Raw genomic sequence first — 21,634 nt, 5'->3', positions numbered from 1 at the left:
TCTAAACTATTCTTTACCTGACTTACCAAATGCTAGCTTTTGGAAATAGGTTAAATCTGTAAAATGACTAGAACAAGATAAGTATGGTAGGATAATTTAAACTGACATTTCACATCTTAATGTTTCCTGCATAATTGGACACACAAGTTACTAACACATGAAAAAAAAACAAACATGAGATATTGGGATTGTTTGTAAATCAATTATGCAAGCACTAATTGCTATTCTTTGAAAGATAAATTGTCAATGTATAATCTAAGGGTTTACTGCCCTCTAGTGGACTAATTATGTCTAAAAACTAGTAAACTTGGGAACTGAAAAGGCCAATATTATTAGTTTACTATTTTTATTTTACCTGAAAAACTTGAACAAAACAAAACATCAAAGAAGAAACAAAACTAGGCTCTAATGTTCAGGAATATATGACTTATGGGGCTCATACAATGTTTAACTATCAATGAAGAGACAAATGAAACAACAACAAAACCCAAAACACTAACAAGATCCCCACAACTCCTCCCACAAAAAAAAGTATATTCAAACTTTAGACTTCTATATTGCAACCACTTATCTAAGGGCCAATTTTATCTCATTAATATTGCAAGCGAGTAAAAGGCAATAAAATCTGAATTAAGTTTCCCTTCAAATCTTTCTAAAAAATGTTTTCCGTTTCAGGAATGGCACTGTTCTCTAACCAGTCACAAGGCCAGCCAGATATGTGGGAACACATCATTTATTTCTCCTTTTTCCTCGCATCCATCAGTAAGTCCTTGAATCACTGCTACATTTTAAACCATCCCTGTGTGCCAGTGGTTCATGCCTGTAATCCTAGCTACTTAGGAGGCTGAGGTCTGAGGGAAATCTCAGTTTGAAGCCAGCCAAAGCAGAAAAGTTCATGAAACTCCATCTCCAAAATAACCACCAAAAAGCTGGGCTGGAGGCATGGCCCAAATGATAGAGTGTCAGCCAAGTGAGCAAGTCAAATAAGTGCAAAGCTGAATTCAAATACTAGTTCCAGAAAAAAAAAAAAACAATAAAGCAGCATTCATTCCCTCTTGCATACGCTACATTATTACATTACTACAAATCACCAGCATCTCCGGTTCATGCTGCTACATTAGCCTTTTAAACCGTATGATCTCTAGTGCACGCCTGCCTCCCTAGACATATCTCCTACAGTTGCCTTTTCTGAAAATGTTCCAGCACCACTGGTCTTTCCTCAGGGTCATGAATACTAAGGTGTCAAGATCTAGCCTATCTTTTAAGGATTGATCATTACCTTACTCTGGGCCTGGGTGCTGTCCCTCAGCTCTTCAGCTCAAGGCTAGCGCTCTACCACTTGTGCTACAGCGCCACTTCTGTTTTTTTTTTCTTCTGCTTATGTGCTGCTGAGGAATGGAACCCAGGGCCTCAGGCATGCAAGGCAAGCACTCTACCACTGAGTCACCTACCCAGCCAGAGTGTTATCTTTTTAACTATCAATCTCCTCAAGATTTTCTCAGTCCAACCAAATCTCAAAGTTTTCTTATTCATTTTCTGATTCTCCCACTAAGACAGGGTCTTGCAATGTGGCCCAGGCAGGTTTCAAATTCCTGATCCTTTGGACTGACTAACTCCTGCATACCTGGCTCTGTTATTCACTTCCTTAGCTAGACTGAAAAATTCAATCACAAGAGGAATATATCCTTTCACTATTGTAACACAGGCAGTCGATAGTATAAAGGGAAGCACTTAAAAAATGCACCAAAATGAAGGCTTAAAAGGTAGAATGCTAGCCTGAGGCAAAACGGTCAATGATACTCCTAGGCGGGATAGGAAAAAAAAAAGTTCCCTTTGGCAAGGGGAGGGGAGAAGCAATTAATGTACTGTATAGTGAGTGAAAAATTACTTAGTTCCCTAAGACTCAAGGCTTCTGGGGTTAGGGAAAAGGATGCTTATCTTTAAAAAAAATTATTTTCAAACTGAGAAACAGGAATGAGTAAGAACAAGCTAGGTTGGGAAAAGGGCTTAGCAGAGACCTCAAAGTAAGGGAGGATGTTCTTGAAGACCTCAAAGTAAGGGATGTTCTTGAAGAACAAGGAAGGCATTTGGGGATTTGGGGGCTCAGGGTCATGGTTCACTGGTAGCTGATATGTGCGAGAGCCACTAGGTTCAATCCCAGGACCACAAATAATACCAATGCCAGTGATAAATAGATTTTGTGTATTGCTGGAGCTGACTAGCTAGAGTGTGGAAAATCACTGAAGCTGGAGAGGCAGGCAGGGGTCAGACAAGAATGGGCTTGTAAACTGCATCAAGGACTTCAGACTCACACCTAAAGGCAAACAGAAGCAACAGACATGTTTTAAAAGCGGAGTATCAGGATTAAATTTGCACTTTATCAGGTTATGAATGTGGAGATCCAATTGGAACGTGGCCAGCTAAAGCCGGAGAAACGGCCGGGAGGCTACTACCCACAGCTACGAAGCTGTCTTGGGGTGGAACTACAGCCATGCCGGTAAACAGTGGAGAGGGAAAAGGGATCTGAGCTACGGAGGTGGGAGATGAGGAAGGGGGTTCTAGGAAACTCTCAAGCTCCTGGTTTGAGCAAGCACCTCGCTCGGGTATTGTCTTCGTGCTTTCAGGGCACTTTGTGTCAGGTCGCTGGAGGAAGTAGGCAGCCGGGGAAAAATGTCAGGCCGTGAGGGGAAAACAGGTTGCTGTCCAGAAAGACCTCATCCCGAACCCAAACACCCTCCGAGCCAACCCTTCTTCGAGTGGCCTGGCCTTAAGACCGCTCCAACTGGCAAGACAAGCTACGTGCCACCAGTCCCCGCTCCCTACAAGTTCCGCCTGTACCTCAACCTAAGAAAGCTCTGCTGCCACTGAGCTCCGTGCGACGACCTCTCTGATCCCGACCAGGCAGCTCGCCCGGGGGCGCACCCCAATAAACGTTCCTGGACATCTCTTTAGTCCTTTCTGCGAGGTCCTTTTTCTCGCCGAAAGCCTTACACTTTGGAAGAGACCCCGTTCCGCAGCGCGCAACACTGCCCGGTAGCCAGTCCTGATCTGCACTTAGCCAAGCTCTCGCTAGTATGAAAAACGTCCATCCAACACAGGACATGTCAATAAACAAACGTGCGCGGCGTGCAGGCAGCACCGAGCAGCACGCCCTTCTGCCGTCATGGCCGCCCGACGTGAAACGCAGACTCACAGTTGTCCGCCACCCTCGGGCGCTCGCCAAGAGCCCCTTTCCCGCAACTCCTCACCTGAGGCGGAGAACGTGGGGAGCCGCCCGGGCAGAGGCCGAGCAGCGCCGGGCGACTGAACCCGGCAGCGGCGACACCAGCTCCTACCAATCGAATCTCCCGCGGCCCCTTCCGCCGGAAATGACGTCACGACGCGGCTTTCTCAGACCCAATCAGAAAAGGCGTTGCGGGAGAGACGCTTAGCTGGCCGCCAAATCCGGCGAGCGTTCGGAAGCGGCCTTTTTCGTCCAACTGTGTGGAGAGACGGGGCTTGAGGGGAGCAACCATTTTCCTCACGGAGCGGGGCGGGGCCCGTGCTGTAGTGCGAGCTGTGAAGCTGGTTTCGAGCCAGCTGGACGCAGGGATGAGGCGGAGTGAAACAGGGGGTGCAGGCCGGGTGGCAGAGGGCTGGGCGCCCCGGGGAAGGCAGGTGGGGCCGCTGCTCCTCCGTGTAGGTGTGTGTGCGCACGCGCGTGCGTGTGTGGACTGGGCAGAGACGCTGGCGGGAGGCGGGGCTGGAGCGGGCTACCGGAAGCCAGGTGAAGCGGAGGGGGCGGGGCCCGCCGGCGGGGCGGGGACTCCCGCGGCCCCGCGTGGGGACGGGCTTTGCCGGCAGTGTTGGGTTGTTCTGGTTGACCCCAGAACCGAGTCCCCGTGGGAGCGGTTGGGCTTGGCGGCGGGGTACCAGGTGCCGGGAGCCGAGTCTGGAGTGGCGGTCCCGTGGAGTTGGTGCGGATCGGTCTGCGGAGCCGCGCTGCACTCCCGCCGCCGGCGTGGTCCTGTACTCGGCGCCCGCATCCGGAGCCCGCGTCCCCATCATCAGGGCTGTGTGTGTGTGTGTTGGGGGGGGGGGCGACAGCGGTTCACGAGACACGGGAGGGCAGCGCGGGGCAGGCTTAGATGAGGCGATAGGTGCCTTTGTACTCAATGACCGACGGAGCTGCTAATAAACTTCTCCCAGCCGTCGTTACTGTTACCCTTTGGAGGTCTTGCGGAGGGCCGTGGCGGGACGCCCCGGGCGACGTTGGGCGGTGACAGTGAAGTCAGGGATGGAGCGCCACCCTGGGGAGGACGGGCTGGCGGGGCGCCGTCGGTGGGGGCGGGACGGGGCTTCGGGGGAGGCGGTGGCCCCGGCCGACCTAGCGTGCGGGCGCGGCGAAGGTAGGCCCTAAAACGGCGGGGTGGGGAGGGTGGCACGAGGGGGGGCGTGGCGTGGAGGCGGCGCCCTCGGAGGACCGCGGCGGAGCCGGCTGCCGGGCTGTGGGCTTCCCGGGGGGAGGAGCGGGTCTGCGACGGACGGGCGGAGCTGCGGGGGCCGGGCCGGGCTAAAGGCTGCGCGCTGCTGCCGGCGGGGGGAAGCCTCCCGCCCGCCTTGCTGCCGCCGGCCGGAGCCATGGGCCGCCCGGTCCTCCTGCTCCTGCTCCTGCCTTTGCTGGCACCGGGGGCCGCCCCCGCCGTCCACCCGGCTTCGAGGGCCCTCGGCAGACTCCACTTACCAACCAAACCCACACCCCGCCACACGGTAGTTAAGAACTACTCAGTTCGTTACTTCCATCAGAAGGTAAGGGGAGCCGGGCGGGGAGGGCTTCGAGGTCCCAGATCTCAACCGCCGGGATCCCCTCCTGCTCGTGGAGCCGGGTACCGGAGCCAGCTCTTAAGTCCCGACTCCCCCGCTGCCGCCGGGAAACCTGTGCGGTCGGGTTCACGCTTCCCAACAGGTGGTGGAATCCCCTCAGTTCAACATTTATCCCCGCCCCTTATCAATCATTTGATCCCGACCTCAGCTCTCCCGGGAATCGCTCTCACCCTGTATCTTTAAGAATCTGTTTCTGAAAATTTCCTGCTTTGAGATGCCTCAATCCAAACTCCTTTGACTTTTTCCAAATCGAAACGGTTGAGTGACATCCTTGGACTCCTGCCAAAAGGCATCCCTGCACAGAAATTATGCCTTTTCCTATTAGATACTGTAGAATATTAAGGCAAAGGGCCAGCCTGTCATCTCAGGATTAGCTCGAAGTTGATTTTATACCCACTCTTCCTCCCCCCTCTTTTTAATAGAATTTTTGATAGTTCCTCTTCTCTACGACGGAACTACATAGCCTGTACTCATAAAGTAAGTTGTAGGCACAAGTCAGTTTTTGAGGTGTGGTGTGGCAGGGGCAGGGTCTCTAGTCTGAAATTTGAGTTTAGAATTTGTCGTTGTTAATTGTTGTGCTGGTACCATGGTTTGAACTTAGAGCCTCTTGCTCTCCTTTGGCTTTTTCCTCATGAATGACACGCTACCTTTTGATCCAACTTCCATTTTCTCCTTTTTTTTCCCCCTTCCTCTCAGACTTTATGCTTTTTTGCTAGTTAATTGGAGGTGAGAGTCAGATTTGTCTGCCTGGGCTGGGTTCGAACCTCCATCCTCAGATCTCAGTTTGAATAACTAGGATTTTAGGCATGACCTTTGTACTGGGAACTAAAAAAACCCCACATTTCCATGAATATAATCAAAGTTTGGGCTGATGATAATAGATTTTATAATGTCAAAGTATTTATCTCCAGATACTGATAATTTTCATACAGGTTTTTTTTTTTGCTGCATCTTATTCACTAAAAGTTGTATTGGAGGGAAAACTTGGAATAGAAGATCTATAAAATCTCTAGGAATGATGAAAAGAAACAATCAGCAGAAAGGAGGGAGGGTGATGAAAAGCTACAAGAGAATGAATGAGTTATTCCTGATCTATGGTTCTTTGTTTTAGTTTCCTTTGCTAGCCCTTTCACTCTTTAGAAATATAATTTAAAATTGGTTCTTTGTCTACTTTGGTGATTTCCAAATTATGTTTGGGTTTACTAACTTACCTATTCCCAATTTGGTATTACTTTTGTACTTTAGACACAGATTCCACACACACACACATATTACTATAATAATTTCCTAACATATATTCTAATTGGGTTTTATTACATTAGAAAACTTTAAACATATGTTTTCATTATATACTCAAAGTGGTTGTCAATTTCTGGACCATGGATTTTTAGTTCTGACTGTGTGTAACTCAACTTTAATTTGTAGTGTTTGGGATCAAACCAAGGCCTTGACAGTATGAAGCAAACACTATCATTAGCTACTTCTCCAACCTTTGGCTTTTATTTGAGATAGAACCTTGCTATGTAATTCAGGATGGCCTTGAACTTGGTAATTCCCCAGCCTCTGACTCCCACACTTGTGGTTACAGGTGTGCATCACTATACCAAACTCTTTTATGTCTTTTATACTAAAATCATTAATATAATTAAGGCTCAGTTTCTATTTAAGATTTTTATTTTTTATCAGACTTTATCATGGTTTGTCTGTTATAGATGTCCAAGTGACAAGCCTCCCAGCTTTCTTTACATGCACATGAAGGACATTTTATGGGATGGCTTCTGTAAATAGACTTACTTAGTCCATGGAGTTGTCTATCCCCTGCTTAAAATGCCTTTCTAACTGTGATTGCAGATAAAGACCAAACTTCCTGGCATCGAATCCATTGGTTCTCACTGCATAACACCAGCTTGCATTTCCAGCTTGATGCCTTGTCTCCTGGCCCAAATCCCACACACTTCCTCTTAGCCACATGGAGCAACAGATTCCAGAAAAATTGGCTTCTTGAGAAGTTCTGTCTGCAATACCACCTATCTTCTACACTACCCTTATTTTTTCTCAGCTGAAGGGTCACACCTTCTGTGAAACCTTGTCTTTTTAGGGCAATTTAGTTAGTCTTTTTTTTTCATTTTGCCTATATACCAGTTTGTGTGTGTCCCTCCAGCTAGATTGCACCTTTTAGTTCCTAAAAGAACTTATAAAAAGTATAAGGGTTTTCCATTTCCAGTTTTGGAGGAGGGTTGGAGAAAGACCGGCAAGTATCCAGCACAAAGGATTGCAAGAAACAGAAGCTCCAAAAACCTCAAGCAGCAGGCCAAGGAAATGGGGGAAATATGGCTTTCAAGCAGAAACAAAAAGATGAAATTTGGGGGCTGGGGGGAAAGGGTGTATGTGTGTGTGTGTGTGTGTGTGTGTGTGCATGTGTGGTGGAACGTCTCCTTGACCAAAAGGGTAATCAAGAAATATGGTAAAAAGTAAGCAGTTCCTTCAGCCTGAGAGCATGGTGACCCTTGATTCCATTCTTAACAACTTGATTCCATGTTATTGTATCTCTTGCCACCTATAGCTGGTAGGAAGTGTTGTTTTGGAACTTTGTTAAACAATTTAAGAATAAATATTTGCTGGGTGTGGTGACAAAGCCTGTAATTCCAGAACTTGGAAAGCAGAGACAGTAGAATTGCAAATTCAAGGCCAGACTCATATGTAGCAAGATCCTATTTTAAACACAATAAAAAGGAATAAACATAGTGTTGTACACTTGTAATTGCAGTACTGACCAGAGTGATACAGGAGAATGGGGCGTTTGAGGCCAGCCTGGGCTACAATAGTGAGCCACAAAAACCAAAAGTAAGCTGGGAATGTGGCTTAGTGGTAGAGTGTTTGCTTAGCATTGTAAAATCAATAGCCCAAAAGACAAAGATTTTCTACTATTCTCTTTCTCTAAAGAACCCTGAAAAAGACAGCCTAACAGTCCATTCTCCTTCCCATTGAGAAGGTCCTCAGGCCTCCTTTTAGCCTGAGGAGCCAGGCTAGCCCTGGGTTTGATTCCTTAGTACCACATAAGCAGAAAAATCCAGAAGTAGTGCTGTGACTTAGATGGTAGAGTGCAAGCCTTGATAGAAGCAGCTCAGGGACTGTGCTCAAGCCCTGAGTTCAAGCCCCAGGACTGCCCTCCCCTCCCCAAAAGTACATTTTTGTTATAAACAAACTACAAGGCATAAAATAAATAGTTGTGAAATTGTTATCATAATTAAGGGAGTAAATGACTAAAGAGTACACCAACAAGCAAAGACTATAATTTAACAATTAAAAAAATTTTGTTGCTTCTGCATTTTTCAAAAATGTTTTTACGAGTTTACAGTAATTATACAGATGAGGATTTCATTGTTGCATTTCCACAAGTTTATAATATGTTCTAATTGGCCTCATTCTTCAATTTTTTTTTGTTTAAATCAGTTGTGGGGCCTGAACTCTGGGCCTGGGCACTGTCCCTCAGCTCTTCAGCTCAAGGCTAGCACTCTATCATTTGAGCCACAGGGCCACTTCCGGCCATTTCTGCTTATGTGGTGCTGAGGAATCGAACCAGGGTCTCATGTATGCAAGGCAAGTGCTCTACCACTGAGCCACCTTCCCAGCCCTAATTCAGTTTTTTAGCAATTATTTTCTTCCTTTTTTTTTGTAAAAGTCCTCAAATATTGAGTTAGTAGGAATATGTGATTTATTTTTACCTGATATAGCTACATCAGGATATTACAGGAAGGATGTGCCCATGTCACTCTGGGTACCTGTGATGTCAGTGTGATAACAGGATATCTAGGGTACCTGACTTGAGAAAACAGTGCTTTACTGCTGCTTGTTTTTTGGTGTGCTGGTCCTAGGATTTGAACTCATGGCCTGGGACCTGTCCCTGAACTTTTTTTGATTGAAGCTAGTGCTCTACTGCTTGACCCACAGCTCCATTTCTGACTTTTTTGATGGTAATCATAGATAAAAGTCTCCGGTCTTTCCTACCTTGGTTGACTTTAAACTGTGATCCTTTGAGCTCAGCCTCCTGAGTAGCTAGGATTAGAGGTGTGTGCCACAAATGCCCAGCTTCACTGCTTATTGCTTTCCCCTTTCGCCAAGTTCCTCAGGCTAGAAAGAAACCTGAGGTCCTTCTCAATGGGAAGGAGAATGGACTCTCATTAGGCTGTCTTTTTTAGGGTTCTTTAGAGAAAGAGAATAGTAGAATGTCTTTATGTCTTTCCTGCTATTGATTTTACAATCTAAGAAAACATAGGAGAGAGGGAGGTTTTTCTATTAATAAAGACTTATTCTAAGTAATTGATTCATATAATTGTGGATTTTTTTTCTCTCCTGGTTCTGGGGCTTGAACTCAGGGCCTGGGCGTTGTCCCCGAGCCTCTTTGTGCTTAAGGCTAGTGCTCTACCACTTGGGCCACAGTGCCACTTCCAACTCTTTCTGAGTAGTTTATTGGAGATAAGAGTCTCAAGGACTTTTCTGTCCAGGCTGGCTTCCAACCACAATCCTAAGGTCTCAGCCTCCTGAGTAGTGAGGATTACAAAAGTGTGAGCCACTGGCGCCCTGCTAATTGTGGAAGTTTTATAAATCCAAATTTCTGATTAGGCTGATGACCCAAGGAAGAGCTACAGTTTGAGTCTCCTGGCTTAATTGGCCTGCTTGCTAAAAGTCATTAAGGCCTTAAACCGATTGGATGAGAGGCCCAGCCAAACCGGGAGAGTAGTGTACTTGACTCAGGGTCCACTGATTTAAATGTTAATTACATTAAAAAAAATCCCCCACAAAAATATCCAAAATAGTGTTGGACCCACTATCTGGGCATCATGGCCTGGACAAGTTGACAAATAAAAGTAACCATCACATCTACCAGAGTTACCAATATTATTAAATGGAGTGACATTGAAAATAACATGCACAGAGTCTGGAACATGGAAAAACTTCAGAGGAACTTTTTTTTTTTTTTTTTTTGGGTCCTGTCATGGGACCTAAACTCTGGGCCTGGGCGCTGTCCCTCAGATCTTCAGCTCAAGGCTAGCGCTCTACCACTTGAGTCACAGCGCCACTTCCGGCTTTTTTCTTTTTTCTTATGTGGTGCTGAGGAATCGAACCCAGGGCCTCTGGCATGCAAGGCATGCGCTCTACCACTGAGTCACCTTCCCAGCCCACTTCAGAGGAACTTAATAAAGAAAATGTTAGTTTCTTCTCAACTCTTTCCTAAACCATATTCTTCCTGGTGATCATGCATTTCAGACTGATCCAGATTATGTGACTGCTGTGGTAATGGCTCTTCTGGAAACTAGTGGTCAGTCTTATGTAGCAGACTGTCCCTATTTAAACGCATGTGTTTGTGTTAGAAATCAGTTATGTCTTGATTCAGCATTGTACTCATGGACACTACCTCTTGCAGAGCCTTTCACAGCTCCGTTTTTAGTGCCAGGGTAATAACACGATTGTGCCAAGTTGTTTTGACTTATGTACAGTTCTTTCTGTTTCTGTCTGAGTTCCCTTTCTACTTTTGCCATATGGCTCTGGTGTCTAGTAAAACGCATCTGTATTGGGTCCTTTAGAAGAGCATATTAATAGTCACCTTTTTCCTTTTTCTCTCTTTATATTTCTCCCCTTCTCATTATTGGTTTATACTGATGGCTTTCCTCTTGGGCCTCGAGTTTACAGTCACAAATATGTGAACTCTAAACTGATTTCGTTCTTGGATTAGAGTCTTGGGGTTATGTAACCCACTTCTTAGATGTGATGGATTGACTTTGATCTAAATTATGGTGGGTAGGGAACTTGATAGAATTTGCATATGACAGTAGTTAAGATCAACAGCCTTTAGAAACCATTTTGAGAATGAATTTTGCTTTCGCCATTATCTAAGTAACAACAAATTACTCTGAGAGCCCATTTTCATGGTCAGCAAAATAGATATAATTACACTTCCCAATTCACAGGTTTGTTGTGAAATGAGGAGGTATTTATGTGCTTAACTTACACAATTAGTAAATATTTAATTATTTTATGTTATGCAATTTCTCAATGCACTTGTTTACTACCTCTAACTCAGATTATAATAGTTAAATAATTTCTAATAGTTAAAAGTTATTCTGCAAAGTATGAAAATCATTGTAACCAAACTTCTGTTTCACAAATAATACATATGTGGCTTATTTTTAAATTATTTTTGGTGGTACTGGAGTTTTGAACTCAGTACTTGGTGCTTGCTAGGCAGGTGCTCTCTCATGAAGCCACATTCCAGCTTCATATGTGACTAATTTTTTTGCCGTGTGTGTGTGTGTGTGTGTGTGTGTGTGTGTGTGTGTGTGTGTGTGTAGAGAGAGACAGAGAGAGAGACAGAGAGACAGAGACACACACACACACACACACAGAGAGAGAGAGAGAGAGAGAGAGAGAGAGAGAGAGACCCTGACACACCAAAGAAATGCATCAGGCTATTTCTGGTATTTTTTTACATGTTATTTTGAGTTTTGATAAAATGAGAAGGAAAAATATGGGAGTAAATAAATTCTTTTAGGTTTTTAGAACTACTTTCTGTTCTTGATAGCAATACTAAAATGATAACATTTAAAAATTATGTTTAAGTAGCTGTACAAAAGGGGTTTCAATTCAACATGTCAATTTGTGAGTACAATGAATCTTTTTTTGTTCTTCTTCATCTCTCCCAACCCTACCTATCCCCTCTATTTACCTAACTCATTTTCACTAAGCACATTGAATATTATGACTGCATTTGCCATCATTTTCTATTCATTTCTCTGTTCCCCACTTCACTTCCATCTACAATACATGTTCCAGCTTCCTGGTATTCATTTTGTTAAATTGTAAGTTAGTTGTTCAAAGGTCACACCATTGGAGTCCTCCCTGTGTATATCATATTGACACTGTCTTTCTGATAGCTGGGATTTTAATGCCTTTTTTCCCCCCAGTCCTGGGGCTTGAACCCAGGCCTGGCCATTGTCCCTGAGCTTCTTTTGCTCAAGGCTAACACTCTACCACTTGAACCACAGCACCACTTCTGTATTTTTCTGTTTATGTGGTACTGAGGAATTGAGCCCAAGACTTCATGCGTGGTAGGCAAGCACTCCACCACTAAACTACATTTTTAATGTTTTACCAGCTAAAGCTAACATATAATTTCTGTAGAAGTTATTTTCAGTTTATGTTTTAGTATCAGCCCTGCCACCAAATTATGTTGATTGGACCAGTTACATAACCCTGGGTTTCATTATGATAACTTGTAAGATAGATAAGAGGATTAGATCTGCTGACTCTGCTACCTACCATTCTGTCTGCTAGTGGCTCTTGTCTATAGGGCAATGTATACAAGCAGTGTGGATGTGGGCACAAATTCTGGCTTTTGCTGAAACATTAATTGCTTTTGGTAATTTGGACCTAGATAGTATTTCCATCATGACTTTGAATAAGATACAGATCCATTATCCTTTTTTTTTGCCAGTACTAGGGCTTGAATTCTGGCTTGGGTACTGTCCCTGAGCTCAAGGCTAGTACTCTACCACTTGAGCCACAGAGCCACTTCTGGCTTTTTTGAATAGTTTATTGGAGGTAAGATTCTAAGGGACTTTCCTCTCCAGACTGGCTTCAAACGGTGCCTGGACAGATCCATATTTTACAAAGTATATTTACATTAAAAATTAGTCACTCTACCTCTGATACCGTGTTTATATAGAACATTATATTTCAGATTTTAAAGTTTTCTTGGTTATGGGCAGATTGGAGAAGAAAAAATATAGGCCATGAAAAGACCTCAATAATATTTCTTTTAAAAAAATTAGTTGTACAAAGGAGTTACCATTCAACAGATCAGTTTATGAGTATAATGCGTCTTGATCAATGTCACCCCTTTCATCATTCTCCCCATCTCTCCCAATCTGATCCTTCCCCTCCACTTTCTTAATTTTGTAGGATATGCATTGAATATGATGACTACAGTCTCCTGCTTCCTGTCTTCATTAGTCTATTTCTCTTCCCCTGACACCCTTCCCCCTACCTTTGAAGTACCAATTTCCTGGTATTCATTTTGTTGGACTGTGAGTTAGTTTTTCTTAGGAATTACGCCTTTTGAATTCTCCCTTGCAAATAACATATTTCGGTTAATACATTTGTGTACACTTGCATACAACTTGACAGTACTTCCTGTTTGACTCCATTCTGGTGCCTTCCATAATGTCTTCAACTTGGTAGTTCTATTTATGTATTTTGTCTTCTTGATATGATGATTCTTAATAAAGAACTTTGAATGGGAAAAATAAGCATAAATTACAATAAGTGAGGAGTAATATATGGAAGAGTAAAATGAAATACACAACATAGAAGTGTCCAATACATTGGTAATAATAATTGCCTATTATTTATTGACAACTTTACCTGCCCTGGATACTATGCTATATATTTGATAGGTATTCACTTTCTTTTTTTTTTTTTTTGGGTCCGGTCCTGGGGCCTGAACTCTGGGCCTGAGCGCTGTCCCTCAGCTCTTCAGCTCAAGGCTAGCACTCTACCACTTGAGTCACAGCGCCACTTCCGGGTTTTTCTTTTTGCTTATGTGATGCTGAGGAATCGAACCCAGGGCCTCAGGCATGCAAGGCAAGCACTCTACCAGTGAGCCAACTTCCTAGCCCAGGTATTCACTTTCTTAATCCCTATAACTATCCCATGAGGTAATTAGTTCCATTTTTGAATTTTTGTCCTCTGAGGTTTGAATTTAGAGCCTTGTACTTACTAAGCAGGTACTTTTCTAGTAGAACACCTGACTAGCAAGGCATGGACCTAACCTTATCTTCTAACTCAGTACTATCAAAAATATCCAAACAAATGAAAAAGAAAACTCTCTAAAATTTCAGTGATTCAATCCCAGAATTACTGTATGGAGTCTTTACTTGTTCACTCAGAGATTGGGTAGTTGATGGAGATTTCTTGTCAACATATTTTCATGGCTGTATCCCTGGAAAAAGAACGTGGAAGATCTAACATAAATATTCCAATTTGCCAATGACATATCATCATCTTTCCCAATTCCTTGGAACAGAACTGGTTATATTACTGCACCTACTCCCGGGGCAGGAGACAGAAAATACTGGTTTTGGAATGCCTGGAAGAAGAGATGGCACTAATTACTAACTTACTCCACCGGTGACTTACCCACCTATCCACCTACTCAGTGCTTCTCCTTTTCTTTGTCAGACACTGGGCTAGGTCCTGGGGAGGTAGAGATGATTGTATTTGGAAGGACCTCATATTGTGTCTGAAAAACATGGAAAAGCACTTAAAAGTTTTATAATTTCTTGTCATGCATATGGCTAGAACTCACACATTAAAAAATAACACTGAGTAAGGCATGTCTATTTAATATTTTCTGTTTCCTCTTTATAATAGCTCACTGATGTGATATGTATATATGTTAAGACACATGATAAAAAGGAACTTACTTATTCAGTAATTTAAAATAATTGAAAATGTGTGATAGGAAAAATTATAAATATCTTTCTTTATAGCTCACAATCTTTCCTTCCTTCCTTACCCCTTTCTCTTTTTCTCTATCTTTCCTTCCTCCTTCCTTCCCTTTCTCCTTCCTTCCTCCATTCCTTTCCTCCTTCCTTCCTTCCTTCCTTCCTTCCTTCCTTCCTTTCTTCCCTCCTCCCTTCTTTCCTTCTTTCCTTCCTTCCTTATGCTAGACAAATGCTTCACCAGGCCCTACATATCTGTTTTGAATTACAATTCCTTTTTGAAACATAATTTTTGTGTGTGTATGATATTGGAGTTTGAACTCAGGGTCTCATGCTTGCTGGATACTGTACCATTGAACCAGGCCTCTATCCTTTTTTTGTCGGTCATGGAGCTTGAACTTGGGGTGCTTTCCCTGAGCTCTTCAGCTCAAGGTGAGTGTTCTACCACTTGAGCCACAGTGCCACTTCCAGTTTTTCTGGTGGTTAATTGGAGATAAGAGTCTCATGGACTTTGCTTGCCCAGGCTGGCTTTGAACCTCATTCCTCAGATCTTAGCATCCTGAGTAACTAGGATTACAGGTGTAAGCTACTGGCGCCCAGTGCTTGGTTCCATACTTTTTTTTTGTTTTTAAACTTTTTTTTAATTGTAAAAATGCAGTTACATGAGTAATGAGTATATTTCCGATTGAGCATTGTTACCTTCTCCTTTGTTTTTCCCCTACCATCCCTTCCTTCCCTACCTCCCTAACTCCTTCCTTTTGCCCCTCTCCCCAAGTTGTAAAGTTTGTTTTCAACATAGTGTCTTGTACATCTCATTGCTACAATGGGTTGACCTGTATCCTTATTTTAGCATTTTGTTATTTCCCTTCCTGTCCCCAAATTATAAAATGTATGTACAAGATGCAGGGCACCGGAATCAAATACAGTGAAAATGGGTTATACTATGGCAGAAGAGCATATAAAAGAAACAAAAAAAATCACATACTACGTTATAAATATGTTAAAAAAACAAGAAAGAAAAAAAACCCACCGTGTCCCTATCTTGGGGTTCATTTCACTTAACATCATCTTATATGGTCATATGTACATAACTTTTGACCTTTTTTGCTTGTCCTAGACATATATTAGGATAGTATATGTCTAGGACATACTGTGCAAATAAGGGAAACCATGAGACCTATTTTTCTTTGAGTCTGGCTTACCTCACTTAATATTTTGAGATAGAGTCTTACTTTCTACCCAGAAGCATAACTGGAACACCATCTGTTTATCTTACACTTCCTGTTGCAGCTGGCATGCAAGACTTGTGCCACCACACCCAGCTATTGGCTGAAAAGGGGTCTTGGTTGTTATGCCTTGGCTGGCTTCAGAAGGTAATCCTCTTGATCTCAGCCTCCCAAGTAGCTAGGGTTATAGGTGTGAGCCATCAGCACCTGGATGAAATAGATTATTTAATTGTGTCTCACACAGATTTTACTTAATCAAGTCATTAAGGGATATTTGTAGCCAATTTTTAATCTGTTGTTTCTAAGACCTATGATTTATCACTGGCATCATGATCCCTCTACATTCTAAAGTAAGTAGTAACAAATCTGTTATGTTTATTTTTTAAAATTTCTTTGCATTCAGTCCTTATGACCATTTTGTGGGTAGAAATGAAACTACTGTTTTTAGAAGTGAAACTACTGGGCTTCAGTAAGATTTAAAAAAAAATAGCCCATTTGAATTCTAGCCACTTGGGAGGTAGAAATTGGTAGGATCGAGGATGAGACCACCTCAGGCAAAAAAGTTGCTGAACCTCATCACAACCAATAAGCTGGTCATGGTGGTGCACCTCTCTGATCCCAGTTATTTAAGAGGATAGTCAGAATCTCATCCCAAGGCCAGTCCTGACAGAGATGAGAAACTCTATTCAAAGAATAAAGCAAAACGGGCTAGAAGCATACTTAAGTGCCAAAGGCCTGCGTTCAAACCCCAGTACTACCAAAAAGGAAGAAAGTACAAACAGCATGGTGCCACTTATTTAGTGAGACAGGAAGCAAGAGAACAGGGAGGCATGCGTTTGCTCTTTTACAACAACTCACTTTCACAATAACTCTGAGTTAATTCCTCAGTAGACAGTGCCTCCAGTGACCTAATTAACTCCCATATGTTTTACCTCTTAAAGATTCCACTAACTCCGAACATCTCTATGCTGAGGGCCAAGCTTCTTATCCATTAGGCCACTGGGGCCTATACATGAGCCCTTGAGGACAGACCACATCCAAACCATTGCAAATATATGTCTCCAAATATACTCATGTGCCTATTGTGTGCAAGGCACTGTTCTAGGCACTGAGGGAAGAGCTTTTTAGATCTGAGAAATAACATTGTAGACACAGGGAAGATCAATTATAAGAAGCTCAGAGTTCAGTGTATGTCTGGGAAGAGCAACTGTAAGGCCAGTACAGATGGAGGGATATATCCAAGGGACAACTGGTAGGGAAGAAGGGCAGGAGGACATGGCAAAGTGAGCCAGTCTGTGTGAGGACACAAGGGCCATTATATAGAATTTAGATCTTAGCCAGGTGCTGGTGCCTCATAGGTACTCAGGAGTCTGAGATTTTAGGATCAAGGTTCAAAGGCAGCTTGCATGGGAAAATTCATGAGACTCATCTTCAATAAACCACTGAAAAGTCAGAAGTACAGCTGTGGTTCCAGAGGTAGAGCACAAAAATGTTAAGGGACAGAGCCCTAGTACTGGCACAAAACCAAACCAAACCCCAGGAGATGAGAAACCTTTGGAGCACTAGGAGCAGAAAAGTGACATTCTGACTAAGGATTTATGTTTTAACAGACACATTTCAGCTATTGTATTGAGACTATAGAACGGGAAGTGGGTGATTGCAGAAAATTTTAGAGGTGGTGTTGTCTTGAATGAGTGCTGCAATGGAAGTGTGGGAAGTAATTCCAGTTCAGGGTATTTTTTATTTATTTTTATTTTTTATTGTGAAAATACTGTACAGAGGGGTTACAATTACATGGGCAAGATAATGAGTACATTTCTTATCAAGCATTGTAGCCTCCTCCTTTGTTTACCCTTCCCATCCCTTCCCAGCCTCCTCCCATCCCCCCACCCAACCCTTCCCCCCCCCACCACCAAAGTTGTAAAGTTCGTTTTCGACATCACAGCTTGTACTTTTCATTGTTGCAACGGGTCCACCTGTATCCTTATTTAAACGACTTGTTTTTCACCTTCCCCTCCACAAATTATACTGGCATCAAATACAGTGGAAGCAGGGGTTATACTGGGGGGAGGGACATACAAGGCAATAAAGAAATAATCTTATAAATGCGTTAGAAACAAATGCATGAAAGAAAAAAACATTTAAATACATATATTAGGGTTCATTTTCCTAACATCACCTTATCTGACCTTTTCTGCTTGACTCATACATATACTAGATATTACAAATAAGGGAAACCATGGGACCTATGTTTCTTTGGGCCTGGCTTACTTCAGTTAGTATAATTTTTTCCAGTTTTTTCCTTTTCTTACCAATTGGGCAATGTCATTCTTTCTGATGGAGGCATAGAATTCCATTGTGTATATATACCACATTTTCTTGATCCATTCATCTACTGAGGGGCATCTCAGTTGGTTCCATATCTTAGCTATGGTAAATAATGCTGCAATAAACATAGTTGTGCTGGTAGCAGTTCAGGGTATTTTTAAAGGTGCAGCTGAGAAGGGGTATTTGATGAATTAGACGTCGGGTGTGAGATAAAGAGGAGCAGTGGATGACTGCAAGATGATTAGTTGGAAGATTGGATTGCTGTTTTCAATGATGTGGAAGGTTGCAGAAGTAAGTTTGGGGAAGGAGCAGAATTTGCTTCCAGATAGGATATTTGAGTCGGGTTTAGAAGAAAGATGGGGAAATGACTAATTAAGACACAGCACTTTTTTGTGCCCATGAATCTGAAAGCACAACTTCAGGTGTACAGCTGTAGGGAGAAGTAGGTGGTACAGAAAGGCAGGGCTGGAAGCAACAGTAGACAGAGAGCAGAAATATTGAACTACATATTTACAAAAGAAAAACATCATAACAGAACATGAAGCAAAATGATAGTGAAGGGAGAATCCCCTTTCCTCCTACCAACTGATCTGTAAGCAAAAGACCAGGGGGGAAAGCTCCACAGCTCATTCTGTAAAGGTGAAGTTGAGGATGGGAGATTTTGATGTTTCTTTGTGGAGGTTCTCTAGGTCTGAGTCAAAACCAGACTTCTCCTGGTAAGCCAATTATCAATTCAAAAAAAATGATCAAGAATCTACATATATACCAGGCACTGGAAACTACAGGTATACTGTCCCTGTGATGCTTGTTTTCTGGCTGTGCAATCCAAATACAACAAGCAAATAAATGATTGCAAATTACAATGCTTGAAGGAAATAAGCAGGATGATGTGTGTACATTTAAGCAGTACAATGGGTAGACTAGCCTGTATATTAGGGAGGTTCTTATGAGGAAGGAATGTCGGACCTGAGAAGAAGGAGAGAGATGAAGCCCTATGTCTTGAAATATTAATTATTTGTGGCTCTTCTTTCTCCTGTGGTCCTTGCAATGATCAGGTTGGGTCGTTCCTGTCCTTATCTGTTATTTTCACTCACGTAGGGCTGACCCTTGTGGCAGCCATCTATTACTGTCCCCACACTTACTACTGGGTTCTCCCGGCTTTCTGAGGAGCCCCTTCCACGGCTGTTCCCCTGGCTTGTCACACTAATCACCTCTCTGCTATTCCAGGCACTCTTCTGCTCAGAGTCTATATAACTCTTTATTGTTTGCTTTATTCAGAACAAAGTCCTGGAGCATTAAAAGCCTTTCACGATGACCCCATCCCACCTTTCCAGTTTGCTTATCTACTCTCCACATATGCTTTCCTGTCTCTGTTTCTTAGCCCACATTGTTCCCTTTGTCTGAAATGTCTGTTGACCTCTGGTTGCTTTATCCTTCCCATCCCTGTCTTATGTCCCATCTCAAATACTGTCATCGCCTGTAGAGTGTGTGATTGATCAGATCTTTCTTTATACTTTGGTCTTGGTGTAGTTTTTTTTTTCTTTAGTGGTAGTGGGATTTGAACTCAAGGCCTTAGACTTGTACAGGAATTCTAGTGCTGAGCCATGCCTCCAGCTTTTCACTGGTTATTTTTGAGATAGAGTCTGCTTCCTGTTTGGGTGTGTGCCTGGTCTGTGATCCACCTGGACCATGATCCGAGTATTTTAGGCTTGTCAAGCTGAGATCACAGGCATGTACCACCTTGACAGCTTCCTTCTGTTGAGATGGAGTCTTGGAGAATTTTCTGCTTGGGCTGGAACTGTAATTCTCCCAATTTGAGCCTTCCACATGGCTTAGGATGACAGGTCGTAGGGCCTGAACTCTCGGCCTGGGTGTTGTTACTCAGCTCTTCAGTTCAAGGCTAGTGCTCTACCACTTGAGCCGCAGTGCCACTTCTGGCCTTTTCTGCTTATGTGGTGCTGAGGAATCGAACCCAGGGCCTCATGCATGCAAGGCAAGCACTCTACCACTGAGATACCTACCCAGCCCCCAAGCTATGACTTTTTTTGTATCCTTTTATTATCCTTTTCCCACTTTTTGAGACAAGGTCTTGCTTTGAGCCCAGAATTGCCTCAGATTTCTGATCAACCTGCCTCTTCCTCCCAAGTGCCAGGATTACAGGGGTGTACCACCTTCCTAGATTATTATTCCTATAAAGAGGAATATTCTTTAAGAGCAGGGATAGTGTTCTGTGAACATCCATACTTCTCCATGGCATATGCATATGTTTTTATCTAGAATATTGTCCTCTCAAATCTGAAGCATTTGTGTCTTTTCCCATACATTGAGATAAAGAAGGTGTACGTATGAGAGATGTGGGGATAGTGTGGAAACTTACCCCTCAATTCTCACTTCTTTTTGGAGTACAAGATAGAAAGTTAGATAAGAAGACTTATTTGAAATGAAAATTCTCTGGTTTGGTTGTCTGGAAGCTGTGGCAGTAAGGTTAGGCTGGTCCTTCTCAACGTGTTTAACACAGCAAGAGTTATGGAGGAGTGACACATTCCCTATTTTTTTACTTTTTATTTTTTTTATTTTTTGCCAGTCCTGAGGCTTGAACTCGAGGCCTGGGCACTGTTCCTGAGCTTCTTTTGCTCAAGGCTAGCACTCTACCACTTGAGCCACAGAACTACTTCTGGCTTTTTCTGTTTATGTGGTACTGAGGAATCAAACCCAGGGCTTGCATGCTAGGCAAGCATTCTACCACCGAGCCACATTCCCAGCCTGTTCTTTATTTTGTGAATTAATAGGTGAGGGTTAGGGGCAGGATGAAGAGTGAGACATTGACAAAAATATCTTGCAGGCCACCTTGGCAGGGGGTGTGGCTCAGTGATAGAGCTTGTGCATTTGTGATAAGTGCATGTAAGGTGCAAAGTTCAATCCCTAGCACCAAGACAATAGTTAAGAAAAAAAAATAAAGGCTGCTTCTATGGTAACTGTTTCACCCATATTTATTAGACAGTCACAGTAAATGTCTTATGGTTTGGGATTTCTAGAGGCTTCTTTGTAAAATGAAAATCCCAAACCATAAGACATTTACTGTGGCTGTCTAATATATCTAAATGGGTATATATATATATATATATATATATATGCTACACACACACAAACACACACACATCCTTCTACATATGTCAGTTCAAGTTACTCAGCAATGCCACACTTGGAGACAGAAAAGCAGCTGTATGTCTCTGTCAAGTCCATTGTATTATCTTGCTTGTTGCTCATATTTTGTGGACCACCTAAATCAGGAAAATGTTGGTTGTTAAAGTCTGATTTCCTTTGCTTTCTCTGAGTGGGGCTGCATTGGGGCATACAGTCTGTAGAAGTGCAAGAAGAACTTGCCCATTGCTCTCTGAAGGTTCACTGAGATAAACTGAAAGCAGACAGATTAAATAGGAGAAAAGGTAAACAAATATATTAACATGTATGGAGAAATATCGCTGGTATGCCATTACATTCTTATAGGGGAAAAGGGGCAATAGGAGACTGCAGGCAATTTGGAGGGGTCTTAAATGATTAATAGGGGAAATTAGTGGCCTGGGAGATGGAAATTAGCTTATAACCTGATTATCTTCATATCTGGAATGAGTCCAAGGAACAGACAATATCTTGTGATACAATCATTCTAAGTGTGAGTGTGATTATATTCTTTTGTCTTCCATGACAGATAATGAG

General features: G+C 43.0%; 2 protein-coding genes across 3 annotated transcripts in view; one reads left to right on the top strand and one right to left on the bottom strand.

Annotated features, from left to right (window-relative positions):
* Positions 1–3,329, bottom strand: part of Ddias (DNA damage-induced apoptosis suppressor) — a 31,676-nt gene extending 28,347 nt beyond the window's left edge. For both annotated transcript variants that reach the window (XR_001174969.1, XM_013013902.1), the window contains exon 1: positions 3,249–3,329. The gene's annotated coding sequence lies outside the window, so the exon portion shown is untranslated. The remainder of the gene's footprint in view (positions 1–3,248) is intronic.
* A 1,217-nt stretch (positions 3,330–4,546) lies between these two features.
* The window catches only part of Prcp (prolylcarboxypeptidase (angiotensinase C)), a 59,603-nt gene continuing 42,515 nt past the window's right edge, over positions 4,547–21,634 (top strand). The window contains exon 1 of the mRNA XM_013014209.1: positions 4,547–4,788. Within this exon, the coding sequence (XP_012869663.1) occupies positions 4,621–4,788 (168 nt within the window). The 5' untranslated portion in view covers positions 4,547–4,620. The remainder of the gene's footprint in view (positions 4,789–21,634) is intronic.

The sequence above is a fragment of the Dipodomys ordii genome, unplaced genomic scaffold (assembly GCF_000151885.1).
Source record: "Dipodomys ordii isolate 6190 unplaced genomic scaffold, Dord_2.0 Scaffold22, whole genome shotgun sequence".
In the NCBI taxonomy this organism is placed as follows: Eukaryota; Metazoa; Chordata; class Mammalia; order Rodentia; family Heteromyidae; genus Dipodomys; species Dipodomys ordii.
The sequence above is the reverse complement of the archived record's forward strand: the minus strand, read 5'-3'. Positions and strand labels throughout refer to the sequence as shown.